The sequence below is a fragment of the Danio rerio genome, chromosome 9 (genome assembly GCF_052040795.2).
Source record: "Danio rerio strain M-AB ecotype USA chromosome 9, GRCz13ab, whole genome shotgun sequence".
NCBI classification, from domain to species: Eukaryota; Metazoa; Chordata; class Actinopteri; order Cypriniformes; family Danionidae; genus Danio; species Danio rerio.
The window spans coordinates 43,817,768-43,833,538 of NC_141029.1; the positions used below are offsets into that span (position 1 = coordinate 43,817,768).

Below are 15,771 nucleotides of genomic sequence, written 5' to 3' on the forward strand. Positions count from 1 at the left end.
CTTTGGTTCATGCGGATTCCAATAGGTCTTCTGCAGTATTTATGATAACTGAGATGCAGCTCAACAGACCGTCTACCTTCTGTCACTTTTCCAAATGATAAACTAGAAGTCAAGTGATTATTGGTTTCTCTTAAAACTGGGATCGATCTCAAGGGTTTTGTCAGGTAGTGTAGATTCATTAATCAGACTGATTGATTTCATTTTGATGTATTTATTTACTTTCATTTTGAAGATTACGGCTTAAAGCTAATGACAAGACAAAATTCAGGATCTCAGAAAAAATATAACATTTTAAATAAATCATGCTGAGTGCTGTACATGTTCATACTTTTTACTTGTCCCACATTTTTGTGTTAAAAATCCTTATTTTTTACTTAGTCTTAAATAATATTACAAAATTTGAGATACAAAATTCAGAAAAAAAAAATTTGTGTGCCATAATCATCAACATTAAAATAAATAAATAAATGAAATATATCATTATTTGTGTAATGAATTGATATACAGTAATAGAATTACTGAAATATATCCTTTGATGATATTCTAATTTATTGAGATGCGCCTATGTAGTATTGTAAGAATGTGAATATAATTTGTTTTGCTTTTTAATAATTGACTCAAAACTGTTGCAATTTTGTTACAAAAAATCATAATGTTCTATAAATATGCTTTTTTTCTTTATGAAAAATATCATTTGTTTTAGTTTGGTGTAAAATATGAGCCAGGTGTTTTATAAATCCTGTTTGATTTTTAAATGATCTGCCAATTTTAAATGTCCACGCCTTATTTCTCTTTCCCAGTTGCAAGAGGAGAGAAGGGTGACAGAGGGGAGAAGGGTGCTAAAGGTGACAGGGGTCTTGCTGGGCCAAAGGGTGATGTGGGGTCTGGATCAGTGTCTGGTGGAGGATCAAAAGGAGACAAGGTGTGTTGAGCACTGCAAATCTTACCAACCATTCTGAACATCTACAGTATAAACTAATAAGACATGATAGTCTGTCCATTATAGTACATTGACTTTAAAAGGGATAGTCCACCCAAAAAAAAAGTATAATCTATCTAATCTGTCTGTCTGTCTGTCTGTCTGTCTCTCTGTCTGTCTGTCTGTCAGTCAGCTTTTATAAAAAACACTAATGCAGGCATTGCTAATAAGAAAAAAATACATATTTCAGTGAAATTGTTGTTTAGTGACAATTGTAGAAACAGGGCTCTTCTTGAAGTCAGTTTATCACATTGAAGTTTTACAGTACGTCCTTCAAAATCCTCAGTAATGTGTGAAGTCAGTGATGGGGAGTTGAATGTTCAGCCATCTGTTATATTGGTGCGAGCAGCAGACAGGTCAATCATTTTTGTCTGTGTGTTTTCACAGGGCGTCCCAGGAGAGAAAGGAATGAAGGTTTGTTGTGATTCTTCTATACCTAGACATAACTGTGACAGTGCAACATATAATGCACCTGTTAGGAGTGGATTAAAGCATTGTTTGTGGCAGAAGTTACATTTGTCATTTATTTTGTCACTTGTCATCCTTTTTTGGCAAAATACAAAATTGCATAATGGGCAATTATACCTCATTACAATTTTACCTACAGTTATACCTTAACATATATACTGTGTGTGTTTACTTGTTTATGTGTTTTACAAGGAGCAGACATTTCCTAAAGACATGGTCTTGACCTTGTTATACTCTATTAAGGTTGTTTATGGGGACATGCTTTGTGTATTTGTAATTCAAAACACTTGAAAAGTCATACTCAATCATACCATTGATATTCAAAATTTGCCACAGACGGGTTTACTGGTTTTCATAGTATAATACTTTATGCCTGTAGAGAGTCCTCGGTTCCATTCAATATCGTGGTACACTGACGATTACTTACAGTAGCAACACAATAATTATTATATTAAAACATTTAGCACATTTATTAACATAATAGTTTTATTAACTCATTTTTAACAATGAATTAATTTTATCTTTGTCATGATGACAGTAAATAATATTTTACTAGATATTTTTCAAGACACTTCTATACAGCTTAAAGTGACATTTAAAGGCTTAACTAGGTTAATTAGGTTAACTAGGCAGGTTAGGGTAATTAGGCAAGTTATTGTATAACGATAGTTTGTTCTGTAGACAATCCAGGAAAAAATTAGCTTAAAAGGGCTAATAGTTTTGTCAAAATAGTGTTTAAAAAAATTAAAAACTGCTTTTATTCTAGCCGAAATAAAACAAATCAGACTTTCTCCAGAAGAATAAATATTATCAGACATACTGAAATTTCCCTTGCTCTGTTAAACATCATTTGGGAAATATTTAAATTTGTTCTTTTACAGAAGCAGTACTGTACCTTTAATTTTACCTGCTCAAAGAAAACACTTTTTTTAATCCATCAAATCTGTCTAGCTTTTAGAGTGTTGTTGAGCAAGTACTTAAACACCTTTGATTGATCACGCGCTCAGCAGAAAAGGTTGCGATTGGCTCTAGCGGTCAGCGCGACTCTGGCGCTGTTCAGCAAACAGTGACAAATACACTGATGCTAAACGGCCGCACTGATCAGCTACAGTGTGGAGAAAACTTTCTCTGCAAGCTCGTACTTACCACAAGGAACAATATTATTGTAAGAGCTAAGATAGAAGATAAAATGTTACCTCACTAACACACTAGCAGGTCAAAAGCAGCCACATAGAGTAAGTGAGAGAGAGAGTTAGAGTTCACAGCTTTCATTATCTCCTTGCTGTGTTCAAATGTATTTCCCTGTCAGTGAAAGACTGTCCAGCAAACTCACAAGCAGTAAATTGTGCACAGTTATCTGCTTTTTTAATAGTTATAGCATTTTAATTACTTGCGGTCTCCTCCCTCACCATAGAATGGTCATAGAATGGAACGCCATATAACACATAGAATGGAACGCCATATAACACATATCTGATAAATGACATCAGCACATAATAACCGATGATTATTACTAAACCGATAACAAATTGTTCGCATCTACATCAAGGTGCATCAGAGAAACTTTTAACTTTGACACCCCTAATATACACACACACACACACACACACACACGCACACACACACACACACACACACACACACACACACACACACACATATATATATATATATATATATATATATATATATATGTATGTATCTCTACATATATAAATATACCTGTATATATATTAGATACTATGTAATAATAGTATCTATAATAATACTACATTAATCAGCTAGATACTATGTAAGTGACTACACCTGCAAAACAATCAGTTCCATGTATTATATTTACACGTATACATGCATGATCCACATACTGATATATTAAAAATAGAATTCATCAGCTAGAATTTTTTAAAGGCATACAATAAATATTACATAATGTTTGTGTGGATGAACTGCAGTGTAGATTTGTAGTTCTGTTCCTATAAAACTATAATAAATATTAAAATTTGATTTTTATTGTATTTGTTCAAATCTGTGTTACCTTTCGGTTTCAGGGCACTTCTGGTTTTGGTTATCCTGGATCTAAGGGTGACCGTGGCCCCCCTGGACCTCCAGGACCTCCGGGTCCCCAAGGGCCCAGTGCAGAGGTAGAGGTGCGGGGCGATGGGTCAGTTGTGCAGAAAGTCACAGGACCAAGAGGACCACCTGGACCCCAAGGACCCCCTGGTCCCCCTGGACCTGAAGGGGAGCCGGTGAGTAGACCGAGCAAAAAGGAATGACACAGTTGCTGGCTTCTTTGTTTTCTATTATCCAGTGTATTTACATTTAAAAGGGACAGCCTTATACCATTTTCAAGCCTTATGTGTCATAAGTGGTCTTGCATTTGCCTTGATGTGTTTGGGTGGTAATAGATCCCTATGGTGTTTCCCATCACAAGCAGAGAATGATGTTAATACAGGTTTAAGATATGCATCACTGCAAACACAAAGGCACATTGTGTTTCTGTCCTTGAGACTATGCATAATGCATCGGGCATTGGTCATATCTCAACAAAACTAATATTCTATCCTCTCCTTTATAGGGTGACCCTGGTGAAGATGGAAAAGCTGTAAGTAATGTGTTTCATAAAGCTACCTTATAATAAAAAAAGACCTAGCTAAACAACCTTTTTCAGTATATCTGGATGAGATTATTCTTCTGAAATTGTGTGTTTTGGGGTTTGTTTTACTGCAAAATAGAAGAAAAGTCTGAATATATTGTTGATTTTGGTTGCTTTGTGCCTATGCTTCATACACAAGATTGATTAAAAATATGTGATTGTAACAGGGCCAAGTTGGACCTTCTGGTTTTCCTGGAAATCCTGGGAATCCTGGACCCAAAGGAGATAAGGTACGTATTTAATGGTGTCAAAGTAGACCACATCAATCAATAATATTAGAGTTGTGAACTATTAAGATCTGAATTGTGAAAACCAGTTATACTGCAATTTGATGCCTTTTTTTAATTTATTTTTTTAGGGAGATCGAGGTGAAAGTCAGCCAGGACCCCGTGGGCCGCCTGGTCCTCCCGGCCCACCAGGACCCTCCTCTGGCTTTGATAGACCTGTGAGTTTATTATTAGTCTTTTATTTAAGTGATCTCTGTTAATTTGAAAGAAATTGATACTTTGATGCACATTCATTTTACAGACGTTTGTGGACATGGAGGGCTCTGGATTTGATATGGACAGTGTGCGGGTATGCCATGTTGACCCTATATTAACCTTAAGGATTAACACAGAACTCAAATCTGCATTTTCTAGTCCCACAGATATTTTAAACCATTTTTTTTCTTGATTTTGATTTTTTGGAATTAAGATTTTTGAGTTTGGGGTTGATAAAATAAGCATCTTATGCTCTTCAAATCTGCAGGTACACGTAAAAAAAAATGGGGAAAAAAAAACTCCCCACAAAAACTCCTAATTTTATGAAACATCATTACAAATAAAATGTAGTAAATGTAGTAGGTTTTGTAAATTTGAATATTATTATTAACACAAGAAAAACCTGAAAAATGCCTTACTAATTGTATGAAATATTATTACAAATAAGATGTAGTAAATCCTGTAAATTTGCTTATTATTATTGACACTAAAACTTGTATTTTAAAACCTGTTGTATAAATTTATACCACAAAAATATGGCAGTTGTGACTTTGGATGATAAAGTGCAAAATGTCAAAAAGTTTATTAATGTTATTTGTAATTCTTGATTGTTTTTATTTTATTTTATTTTTTGTTGTTGAATTTTATATTTGTTAATAGGCAGTGCCTGGTTTGCCTGGTCCACCTGGTCCTCCTGGTCCCCCTGGTCCCCCTGGCTCTGCATCTTCAGGCTCTGGTGGTTTTGGGCCACCTGGTCCTCCTGGGCAAAATGGGGCGCCAGGTCAGCCGGTGAGTTTGAAGAGACATGACACACTGGTTTAAATGTGCTGTGCTAGGAAAAAGTGTGGTCAGAGACATTGCCTTGTGGATCTTGTGTGTACTCTGATGCATTGTTTTCATTGTTGTATTTTTCACTTATTGTTTCTCCATTTTCATGTCTTGTTAAAGCCTAAAAAGTCTAATAATAAAATATTAATAATTAAATATTTGAAGATCTGCATCTTCTGTAAATGATTTCAAATCAGCAAGTTACAGTTGCATCTTCTTGCTCTTTATTAACTCATTATAAATGTTATTTAACTCATTATTTTTATTCTTTTGCCTTCTGTCTTGCTGTACAGTACAATAGTCAGCTATTGCTGTGTTTACTTTTGCTTTATAAATGAGTAAAGTAAATTAAAATATTACTTTTTTTTATTTTTATTTTTTAATAGGGACTTTCGGGTGTACCAGGTGCTGATGGAAAACCAGGCTTACCTGGTCCAAAAGGAGAGAAGGTATGAAGATACTTCCAGACAACTCAGACTTCCATAATAAAAGAAATTCTATCCGCCTCCATAATTAATCAGAGCTGAATTAAATACATTTATGATATATACATATATTAATGTTTAATAAATTCATATTTAAGGGCGAAAGGGTTGCTTAGTGGTTAGCACTGTCGCCTCACAGCAAGAAGGTCACTGGTTCGAATTCTTGTCAGACAAGTTGGCGTTTCTGTGTGGAGCTTGCATGCTCTCCTCGTGTTGGCGTGGGTTTCCTCTGGGTGCTCTGGTTCTCTTCTTCAGTACAAGACATTCACTATACTTTACGTGAAATGGGTAAAAAAAAACTAAGTTGGCTGTAGTGTGTGAATGCGAGAAGCATGGGTGTTTCACACTAATGGGTTGCGGCTGGATGGGCATCCGCTACATAAAACATATGCTATATAAGTTTGTGTTTTGTTCCGCTGTGGTGACCTCTCATGAAAATAAAAAAAATGAATATTAAAATTTAGATGTTGTAATGAATGTTTAGCTTCTGACTTGTCAAACTCTAGACACTGGACAAATCATAACAGAGCAGACTTTTGGAAAGGAGGAGTTTAGAGAAACTGTATTCTTGAATTAGCCATTTCAGACAAATTGAGAAAAGAGATGCTGCTGCAGTGTGCATTATGAGAATATTAAACTCTTTTTGACCTCGCATGAATGGAAACCTACTGTAGACGTCCTCCAAAATAAAATTATGAACCTTGGAAAAAGCATACCAGGGGCACTTTAATATTTTGATAGTCTTTGAAGTCCGATAAAATTGCTGTAATACATTCTATCATCTAAATGTTGCTGTTATTATGTGCGCTTGTGTGGAGTAAACATGCTCTTAAGCAAGCAGGAGGGCATCAATGTGTTTATTAGTCTTATTGGAGACATTTGTAAGCATAAATCTGAAATCCATTAATTCACTTGACATCAGGGCTATCTGTAAAATTCTAAATATTTATGGCTGGACGCAGTGAGTAGGCAATAACACAGAGGACACTGGAATGACCCTCTTATTACTGTTAGACATACAAATGTAAATCCAGCCAGACATGATTTCAAAAACATCCTAATCAGGAATGACTGGAAAGGGTCATGCAAAAGTCATGGCAATTCATTGGTAAAATAAAATATATAAATATGGAAACCTGTCTATATATAGATAGCAGTGCTGGTGGTTTAATGGATTTGGACTTGCATAATTCAGTTCTGTTGAGATCCCTGTAATGGTAGCTATCTTTAGACGCTGGACTGATTTTGTGCTCCGCAGGGTGATGCCGGTGAGCTGGGCCTTCCTGGACCGGTGGGAGAGAAGGTCAGTTCGCTCAAATCTTTCAAGGGTTTTGTATAAAAGAGCATAGTTTGCATATATTCTACTGCATATCACATATGTTGAACTCGCTGGGGTTTTCTGTATGACTGAGAATTATGAACCAGCAAAATTGAGAGACAAGTAGTTTGTTTTTAAAAATAGTCATCACTGTTTTATGTTTAACTAATTATATATGATGTTTAATTAACTACTATTATGATGTTATAGTTTAAGTTATGTGGATTATTGATATAATTTTGTCGGAAGTACAGTCCTAAAAACATCCTGTCTTCCATTACTTTTTTAGTCAGTGTAATGAAAGGAATAGATTTTAATGAGATTAAAATCACATTTTTAACCAGGCCATACATTTTTTAGCTACATTTTCTTACTTTTATATACACATTTTTTAACTCTGTTCAACACAGACTTATATATATATATATATATATATATATATATATATATATAGATAGATAGATAGATAGATAGATAGATAGATAGATAGATAGATAGATAGATAGATAGATAGATAGATAGATAGATAGATAGATAGATAGATAGATAGATAGATAGATAGATAGATATTCGCCGGCCACTTTATTAGGATCACCTTACTAGTACTGGGTTGGACTCCCTTTTGCCTTCAGAACTGACTTAATACTTCATAGCATAGATTCAACAAGGTGCTGGAAATATTCCTCAGAGATATTTGTCCCATGATAGCATCGCACAGTTGCTGCAGATTTGTCGGCTGCACATCCATGATGTGAATCTCCCGTTCCACCACATCCCAAAAGTGCTCTATTGGATTGAAATCTTCTGACTGTTTAGGCCATTTGAGTACAGGAAACTCATTGTCATGTTCACGAAACCAGTCTGAGATGATTCACGCTTTATGACATGGTGCGTTATCCTGATGGCTGTAGCCATCAGAAATGGGTAGACTGTGGTCATAAAGGGATGGACATGGTCAGCAACAATACTCAGTTAGGCTGTGGCATTGAAACGATGCTCAATTGATACTAATGGGCCCAAAGTGTGCCAAGAAAATATCCCCAGCACCATTACACCATTTTTATCAGCCTGAACCGGTGATACAAGGCAGGATGGATCCATGCTTTCATGTTGTTGACGCCAGAGTCTTACCCTACCCATCTGAATGTTGCTGCAGAAATCAAGAATCATCAGACCAGGCAACGTTTTTAAATCTTCTGTTGTTCAATTTTGCTGAGCCTGTGCAAATTGTAGCCTCAGTTTCCTGTTCTTAGTGTGGTCTTCTGCTGCTGTAGCCCATCCGCCACAAGGTTGGACGTGTCGTGTGTTCAGAGATGCTCTTCTGCATACCTCTGTTGTAATGAGTTGTTATTTGAGTTACTGTTGCCTTTATATCAGCTCAAACCACTCTCGCCATTCTCCTCTGACCTCTGACCATTCTCTGTAAATCCTAGAGATGGTTGTGCATGAAAGTCCCATGAAAGTTTCTGAAATACTCAGACCACTCCGTCTGGCACCAACAACCATGCCACGTTCAAAGTCATGTTAATTCCCCTTTCTGATGGTCGGTTTGAACTGCAGCAGATTGTCTGGACCATGTCTACATGCCTTAATGTATTGAGTTACTGCCATCTGATTGGCTGATTAGAAATTCGGACAGGTCGGACAGGTGTACCTAATAAAGTGACCGGTGAGTGTATATACATTGTGATTTGTTTTGTTTGTGATGTACTAAAATAACTAAAACTGAAATTAAAATAAACAAAAATCATAAAGACCTATGAAAACGAAAAACAATTAAATAACAAAGACAAACTAAAAATCTGAACTTAAAGTACAATTAAACTTAAATAAAAAGCAAAGGTATATTGTGAAGAAAAAACAACATTAGGACTAATATTCATTAACAGTATAACAGATTGGAAATCAAATAAAATACAGAATTAAAAAATTATTACTGTATTATTGAATTGTAATTTTATTAAATTTGCTGTAATTTTAGTCAGTATAAAAAAAACTGTTTATGTTGCTCCCAAACACAGCATTTACAGTAGTGGAGGTAAAACTGGAGAGCAGATGTTCATAAATAAGAAGACATTTGAAGACAGATAAAAGAATGATATTGATTTATAGTTAGGACACAGAGTTGTATTGAACGCTGTTTCAGAAAACATCTTTTTTGAAACAGTCAAACCCACTCAGGTTTCTTACATGTTTCTGTCTCTGTAGCAAAACTCCTACATTCCCTGCAATCCTTATGATCTTCTCTCCTACTAACACCAGTTGCTAGGTGGCAGGTAGCAGTTCGGGAGTCTGCTGATCCAACTTTTTCACACAAGTTCTACTTCAAAGCTCTAATGCTAAAATCTAACGTCATTAATATGTGTATGCAATACACTGGAGTTTTTTTTGCCATTGCTTTGTTCATATGTTTAGTAAATATATTATTATCAAGTTAATGCTTTGCTACAAACTAAAGACCTCAATAGATCAGAGTTAAATTCTTATTTGTTCTTAACTTTGGGGAGGAAAGATTGAAATATCTGAGCATCAATAACTAAAAATTAAAATCCCGATGATAATTTTTCATATCACTTACGTTAATCGCCACAATAGCTCAAAGGTGTTTACCAGTCGCAACAAACTCCATAACCACCTACAAACTAACTTAATTACTTTCAGTGACCAAACTAGTTCCTCAGGCCTTATTGGCATTGATTTAAAAGTTGCCTCATTCATTTATTCATCATTCTCCTTGTATTTAAAGGGTGCCAAAGGTTCTTCTGGTCCCCCTGGCACCACTGGGATTGGTGGGCCTGCTGGTCTTCCAGGACCAATTGGACCTATTGGACTTCCAGGACCACCTGGTCCTCCTGGACCAAGCTTTAATGTTGGTTTTGTAAGTATTCATCAGTCATCTTGTATGTTTTCCAGTGGTATAGGATGAAAATTATAGTTATCTATGAAATGTTGTCTTCTTTGTGTGTGTTCAGGATGACATGGAAGGTTCTGGTGTTCACTTCAGTTCAGTACCTGGAGTAAGAGGACCAGTTGGAATCCCGGTTTGTTTTTCTTTTCTTTTTCTTTTTCTTTTTCATTGTCGCACTTTATTTTGATGGTTTGTTGAATTTAAGTAACATTGCATCTTTATGCCAATTAATTCTCCTTAGATTGTGAGTAGAATGTTACAGTAGGTTGGGGTTTGGGTTAGTGTATTTTGTACTTACAAAGTTTCTTATAGTCAGTTAAATGTCTGTTGAAAGAGCAGTATCAACAGATATTAAACAGAGAGTCTACTAATACTCAAATGGACCATCAAAATAAAGTGTTACCTTGTTTCTTTTATTAATATTTTTGGATCATCATTCACTTCATTTCAATCTTATTTAATTTCAGGGGCCACCTGGTGTCCCAGGGCCACAGGTAAGACTTACACAAATAAGATTTACAGCATAGCACCCTCTAAAGTTGGCACCATTGATAAATATGAGCAAGAGTTGCTCAAAATATTAACCAAAAATCTCTGCTCTCATTGAGAACAAATAATTGCAAAGAACAGCATAGGCTTATCAATCTACAAATAGCATATTCCCATATATATTTGACAATTTTAGTACACCTGGGTGACTAGGAACAGGAAAGCTTTCAACCATGAACTCCTGATTCATAGGACTGTACATACAATGAAACAGAGGGCCAAACTCACTCAGTCAGTCACTACAATGTGTAAAACCAAAGAATAGAGCTGTGATTTGCAGCAAAAGGTTGTCAAGATTCACAAAATTGGGAAGTGACTATAAGAAAATAGCTAAAACGCTGAAAATGCCCATTTCCACCATTGGGGCAATAATTGATATAATCATATGAGTTATGAATCAGTCTGGATGAGCACTCATGTCCATTTTGTCCCAATGCACTGTTACAATGATGGTTTGAGTTTCCAAAAAAATCTCATAATTACAGCTGAACAGCAGATGTTAGCTGGGTCTTTTGGTTAGAACATCTAAAACTACAATCTGATGTCACTTACATCACCAAGAGTTTCAAGAAAAAAGTGACCACTCCCTTCCAATACCAAATTGAAGAATTTTCAGGTTTTTATGTTAATATATTGAGCAAACAATCCCAAAGATACCATTTCAGTTCACACCTTCATTTATTTTTATATTGTTCCACAGGGTCAGCCTGGATTCCCAGGGCTTCCTGGTGAGAAAGGCAGTTTAGGAGCTCAGGGAAATGATGGTCTTCCTGGTGCAGATGGCTTCCCTGGACCACAGGTGTGTTTCATTTTGATAATACATTTAGGTGCTAATTTGCTCATCATCCACTGTGCTGTTCAGTACTTGAGGCTGATATCAGTGTCTTGCATTTGCCTATAGGGACCAAAGGGCGACAAAGGAGAGCGAGGCGACAGGGTGAGGTTACATTCATTCTAAATTGGATCGATGTAGTATCTGGGACTTTTAAATTGTATGTGGCTTATTTGATGAAATGTGATTTTCTTTTTAGGGTGAACCTGGTCGAGATGGACATGGTCATCCAGGCCAACCAGGCCCTCCTGGACCACCTGGACAGATTATTTATCGCTACTCTGAACATGTAAGTCTTTAAATTTGTTCTGTTTTTTTATTTATTTTTTTGGAGAATGGTTCTTTTATTAACTGTATTTTTTTCTGTACAGTATGATGAAGTTGGAGGAACGGGGGCTCAGGTATGATAGTCCTGCTTCTATCAGTCTGTGTATTGGGAGACCACAAATTGACGTGTGAGCATTTAAATGCAGACACATTTCTCTAAATGTTCCAATATCTGTGTGTTACTTGTGTGGTTTTTAGGGTGGTTCTGGTGTTCCTGGCCAAGCAGGATTCCCAGTTAGTACTCATTTTATTTGGTCCTCCTTTTTTTCTTGATCAATACACTTTAGTCATTTATGTATTCTGGAAGTCTTTAATAAGGGAACAGTTCAGATGCAGAAAAAAAAGTGCCATCTGAAAATTTCTCCTAGAATGACCATTTTTCCTTAGCCTCTAATATTTTTGTTATTTCACTTTAAAGGCAATGTAAAGAACGCATTTCTGGATTTACTGAACATGCACACAGGAGCTTCCCAAAAATGCTGATTGCAGAGGACATTTTCAGATGGCATTTAGAGCTTTTTGCACCTGAACTCTTCAAGTGCAGTGACATTAAACATGGGAAAACTGTTTTTTGCACATTGTCCATTAAAAAGTTTACAAAATGACAGATAGTGTCTTAGACTGTTCAAATATTTATAGTTTGCACAGCTATATAATTTTTTGATTTTAATAAATAAATGTTTGTTGGAATATCACAAATTTTCAGTCACATATATTCTGCAAATGACAGTATTTTATTTAAATTTTCTTAGAACTGTTTATTTTGTTTTTTATTAAAACCCATACCTGCAAATTCAGATAAATCTAGTCAAACCTAATTTGATCCATATCTTTGGTCAAGAGGGCATTTATAGGTATTTTAAAACAGCTTATCCAATAAAAAATACTATATAAAGTCAGAATGTTGTATTTTAGAATCAGTCTTATACTCTTGCTTTTTATTTCATCAGGGCCCAATGGGACCAAAGGGTGACAGAGGTGAGCCTGGTCTTCCAGGCTATGACATTAAGGTTTGTATGCCGAAACCAACAAACAAAGCTTAACATGAGATGTTATAAACCTCTGCTCTGAAAAAAACAAACAAACTTGTTTACAGGGGGAGAAAGGAGAACCTGGACTTATTCTTGGACCTGATGGAAATCCACTTTACCTTGGTGGATTGACAGGACAGAAGGTTGGTTTATTCATTCAAAAGACTTGTTTTTGGTCTCTAAATAATACAGATTAGTCCTTTTTTGTCTCTATTGTTGTCATAACTTCACTAGCAATAATAAGTAGGTAAATATTATATCAATGTACTTTTTTATTTAGCTAAATTTGATGTTCTTTTTATTTTACTTTCTGTAGGGTGAGAGAGGTATTTCTGGACCAGTCGGACCTCCTGTATGTTTCTATTTTTATTTATTTTTATTATTCAGATTTAAATAAAGAACTATTTTAGATGCATCCGCTAACATCTAAGTTTGATCTCATTTTTTTCAGGGTCCAGCAGGACCTCCTGGTGCAAAAGGTGAATTCGGAATGCCAGGCAGACCTGTAAGTCTTTCACAAAACAACTTTCATTAACCTACAACTATTGTATGGCATCATATTTAAGTGAGTATGTAATTCGATTTTACTTAACAACCTGATTTTATGACTGTAGGGTCGTCCAGGTGTGAACGGATATAAAGGAGAGAAGGGAGAGCCAAGTTCAGGCTCTGGATATGGTTACCCGGTAAGTCCACCACCTCCTCTTGAATATGAAAATTAATGCAGTTCGTTCAATCAGTGCTTGTTATATAGATGGCTTGCCCTCATATGTTATCTTGTGGCTTTTCAAGGGTCCCCCTGGTCCCCCAGGACCCCCTGGTCCCCCCGGACCCGCTGTGCCCTTGGACAGATTTGGCGTAAGTGATTTTTGTGTCATATAAGCTGTAATTCATGCATGAAATGCTGGAAAATGAGCTCAATATGCTGGCTGTGTTAAACTGAAGTGATCATGATTGCACCAGCAATAATTTGCAACCTCATTTTTTTCCCATTTCAGAGATATGAAGATTATGCAAGGCTCTATCCAGGTAGGTTGTTACAGTCTTTTTTGTTAACGAGAAGAAATATATTTGATACAAATCTAAATATCTTTATTTACTTTTTTAAAATACTTTTGTAATTTCTAGAAATTGCTCCATTTCTGAAACAATGTTGGTGATAAAATAACTTTAATAAATATTTCTCAATGTATTAAATCAAGCTCTCATTCTCGCATTGAATGCGTTGTTTCAGGTAAAAATTCTCAAGGTTACTGTAAAAACGGATTGAGAACAGCATTTTATTTTAATAAATAACTCAAGTTTTAACGTCTCAGATCACCTATATCTCTATGAAATTTAAACAATACCTTTTTTTATTATTATTAAGCTACGAAAGGAGAGAAAGGAGACCAAGGAGCTCCTGGCATTCCCGGATCGCCAGGTAAAATTTACCACTGTTGCTGTTTTTAGACATTCAGGGCCGTTGGCAGGCGGGAGTAGCAAGACTGTCCTGGAGTCTGTAAATCTTTCAGACTCTCTTGATAAAGCACCCTGACTTACTAGCTTGACAACATTTTCAAATCATTGTGAACGTTTTCAGGGTTCTTAATGCATTAATGCAATCTTCACTATTTTTTATAACAGGTTTTTCCACAAACTTTGATATATATTCACTCAAGGTATGTGAACCATTAAATGCAAACATTATTTAAAATAACCTAATTGTTTGGTTATTTTTTAATATTTCAACAACTGTTTTCTCAGAATGAGATGAAGGGTGAGCGGGGAGAGTCTGGTCTTAAAGGAGAGAAAGGAGAACCAGGAGGTGGATTTTATGACCCTCGTTTTGGAGCTGTACAAGGACCACCAGGGAACCCAGGACCTGCTGTGAGGATATTTATGAGACCTTTATGAGATATCTACGATGTCTGAATTGTGTAGTTTTTGTTTTGATTTGAGTGGTCTCATCAAAGTTGTCATTTCTAGGGACCTAAAGGAGACTCAATCAGAGGCCCACCTGGACCCCAGGGCCCACCAGGAACACCCGGGGTTGGTTATGATGGTCGACCAGGTAATCCAGGACCTCCTGGACCACCTGGTCCACCAGGGTCCCCATCACTGCCAGGACCCTATAGGCCACGTAAGAAAGAAATATAAGCATTTTGCAATGTTTCTTATCTACAATAATATTGTAATTGTTGTAGTAATGATATGTGTGCTGACATAATCGAGTACTGTATGTTACTCAGTTTGCAAAAACAAATATTGAAAATTTTCACGCAATTGAAAATAAGCAGAAGCAGAACAATTTTGTGTCTCAGAGCAACATTGTGATTTTTCATTCCAAAATTAACCTTTTTAAGCAAACTGAATCAGCCAATGGTTCAATAATTTATTCACAAAGGTAATGGATGTATCTGAACTCACATAAGCTCTTGAGTAGGTACTTATTTTGCATAATTAATTACTTTGCAACCACTAACATTCTTTATAGGATGAAAATGTGTAGCATCAATGTATCTAGAACTGTTATCCTGCCACTTTTTATCTACAATTTAAATGCAGATACAGTTTTTCACCTACTCTATTGTATTAACTGTTTTAAACATTTATGTCATTTAAATGAATATATTACATATTACAACAGATTTTTCACCTACTGGCATTTTTAGTGTCAGTTAAATATCATTGAGAAAACGAGTCCAGGAAAAGTTTCATAAATATAAATATACCAGGTATGATTCTGTGAACTAAGATGTTGATTTCTATAAATCAATATTTAATAAATCTATAAATCAGCTTGTAAAATTATAAAAACAAAAAAAAAAACAAAAAATGGATTGAGATACACTACCTGACAAAAGTCTTGTCATAGATCCCATTTGTAAAAGCAACAAATACAGTAATAACTTGACATCTTGTTGATCAT

At 35.6% G+C, this 15,771-nt stretch overlaps 1 protein-coding gene across 3 annotated transcripts in view; it reads left to right on the top strand.

Moving 5' to 3' along the window:
• The window catches only part of col18a1a (collagen type XVIII alpha 1 chain a), a 108,743-nt gene that overhangs the window by 84,940 nt on the left and 8,032 nt on the right, over nt 1-15,771 (top strand). For all 3 annotated transcript variants that reach the window (XM_087266781.1, XM_087266780.1, NM_001349195.1), the window contains exons 6-34: nt 801-922; nt 1,367-1,393; nt 3,496-3,693; nt 4,023-4,049; nt 4,268-4,330; nt 4,459-4,545; nt 4,629-4,676; nt 5,243-5,371; nt 5,797-5,859; nt 7,154-7,198; nt 9,960-10,091; nt 10,186-10,254; nt 10,589-10,615; nt 11,371-11,469; nt 11,572-11,607; nt 11,702-11,791; nt 11,874-11,903; nt 12,028-12,063; nt 12,780-12,839; nt 12,926-13,003; nt 13,177-13,212; nt 13,312-13,365; nt 13,475-13,546; nt 13,653-13,718; nt 13,859-13,889; nt 14,230-14,283; nt 14,487-14,521; nt 14,607-14,729; nt 14,829-14,982. In XM_087266781.1, coding sequence (XP_087122907.1) covers nt 801-922; nt 1,367-1,393; nt 3,496-3,693; nt 4,023-4,049; nt 4,268-4,330; nt 4,459-4,545; nt 4,629-4,676; nt 5,243-5,371; nt 5,797-5,859; nt 7,154-7,198; nt 9,960-10,091; nt 10,186-10,254; nt 10,589-10,615; nt 11,371-11,469; nt 11,572-11,607; nt 11,702-11,791; nt 11,874-11,903; nt 12,028-12,063; nt 12,780-12,839; nt 12,926-13,003; nt 13,177-13,212; nt 13,312-13,365; nt 13,475-13,546; nt 13,653-13,718; nt 13,859-13,889; nt 14,230-14,283; nt 14,487-14,521; nt 14,607-14,729; nt 14,829-14,982 — 2,091 coding nt within the window. The remainder of the gene's footprint in view (nt 1-800; nt 923-1,366; nt 1,394-3,495; nt 3,694-4,022; nt 4,050-4,267; nt 4,331-4,458; nt 4,546-4,628; nt 4,677-5,242; nt 5,372-5,796; nt 5,860-7,153; nt 7,199-9,959; nt 10,092-10,185; nt 10,255-10,588; nt 10,616-11,370; nt 11,470-11,571; nt 11,608-11,701; nt 11,792-11,873; nt 11,904-12,027; nt 12,064-12,779; nt 12,840-12,925; nt 13,004-13,176; nt 13,213-13,311; nt 13,366-13,474; nt 13,547-13,652; nt 13,719-13,858; nt 13,890-14,229; nt 14,284-14,486; nt 14,522-14,606; nt 14,730-14,828; nt 14,983-15,771) is intronic.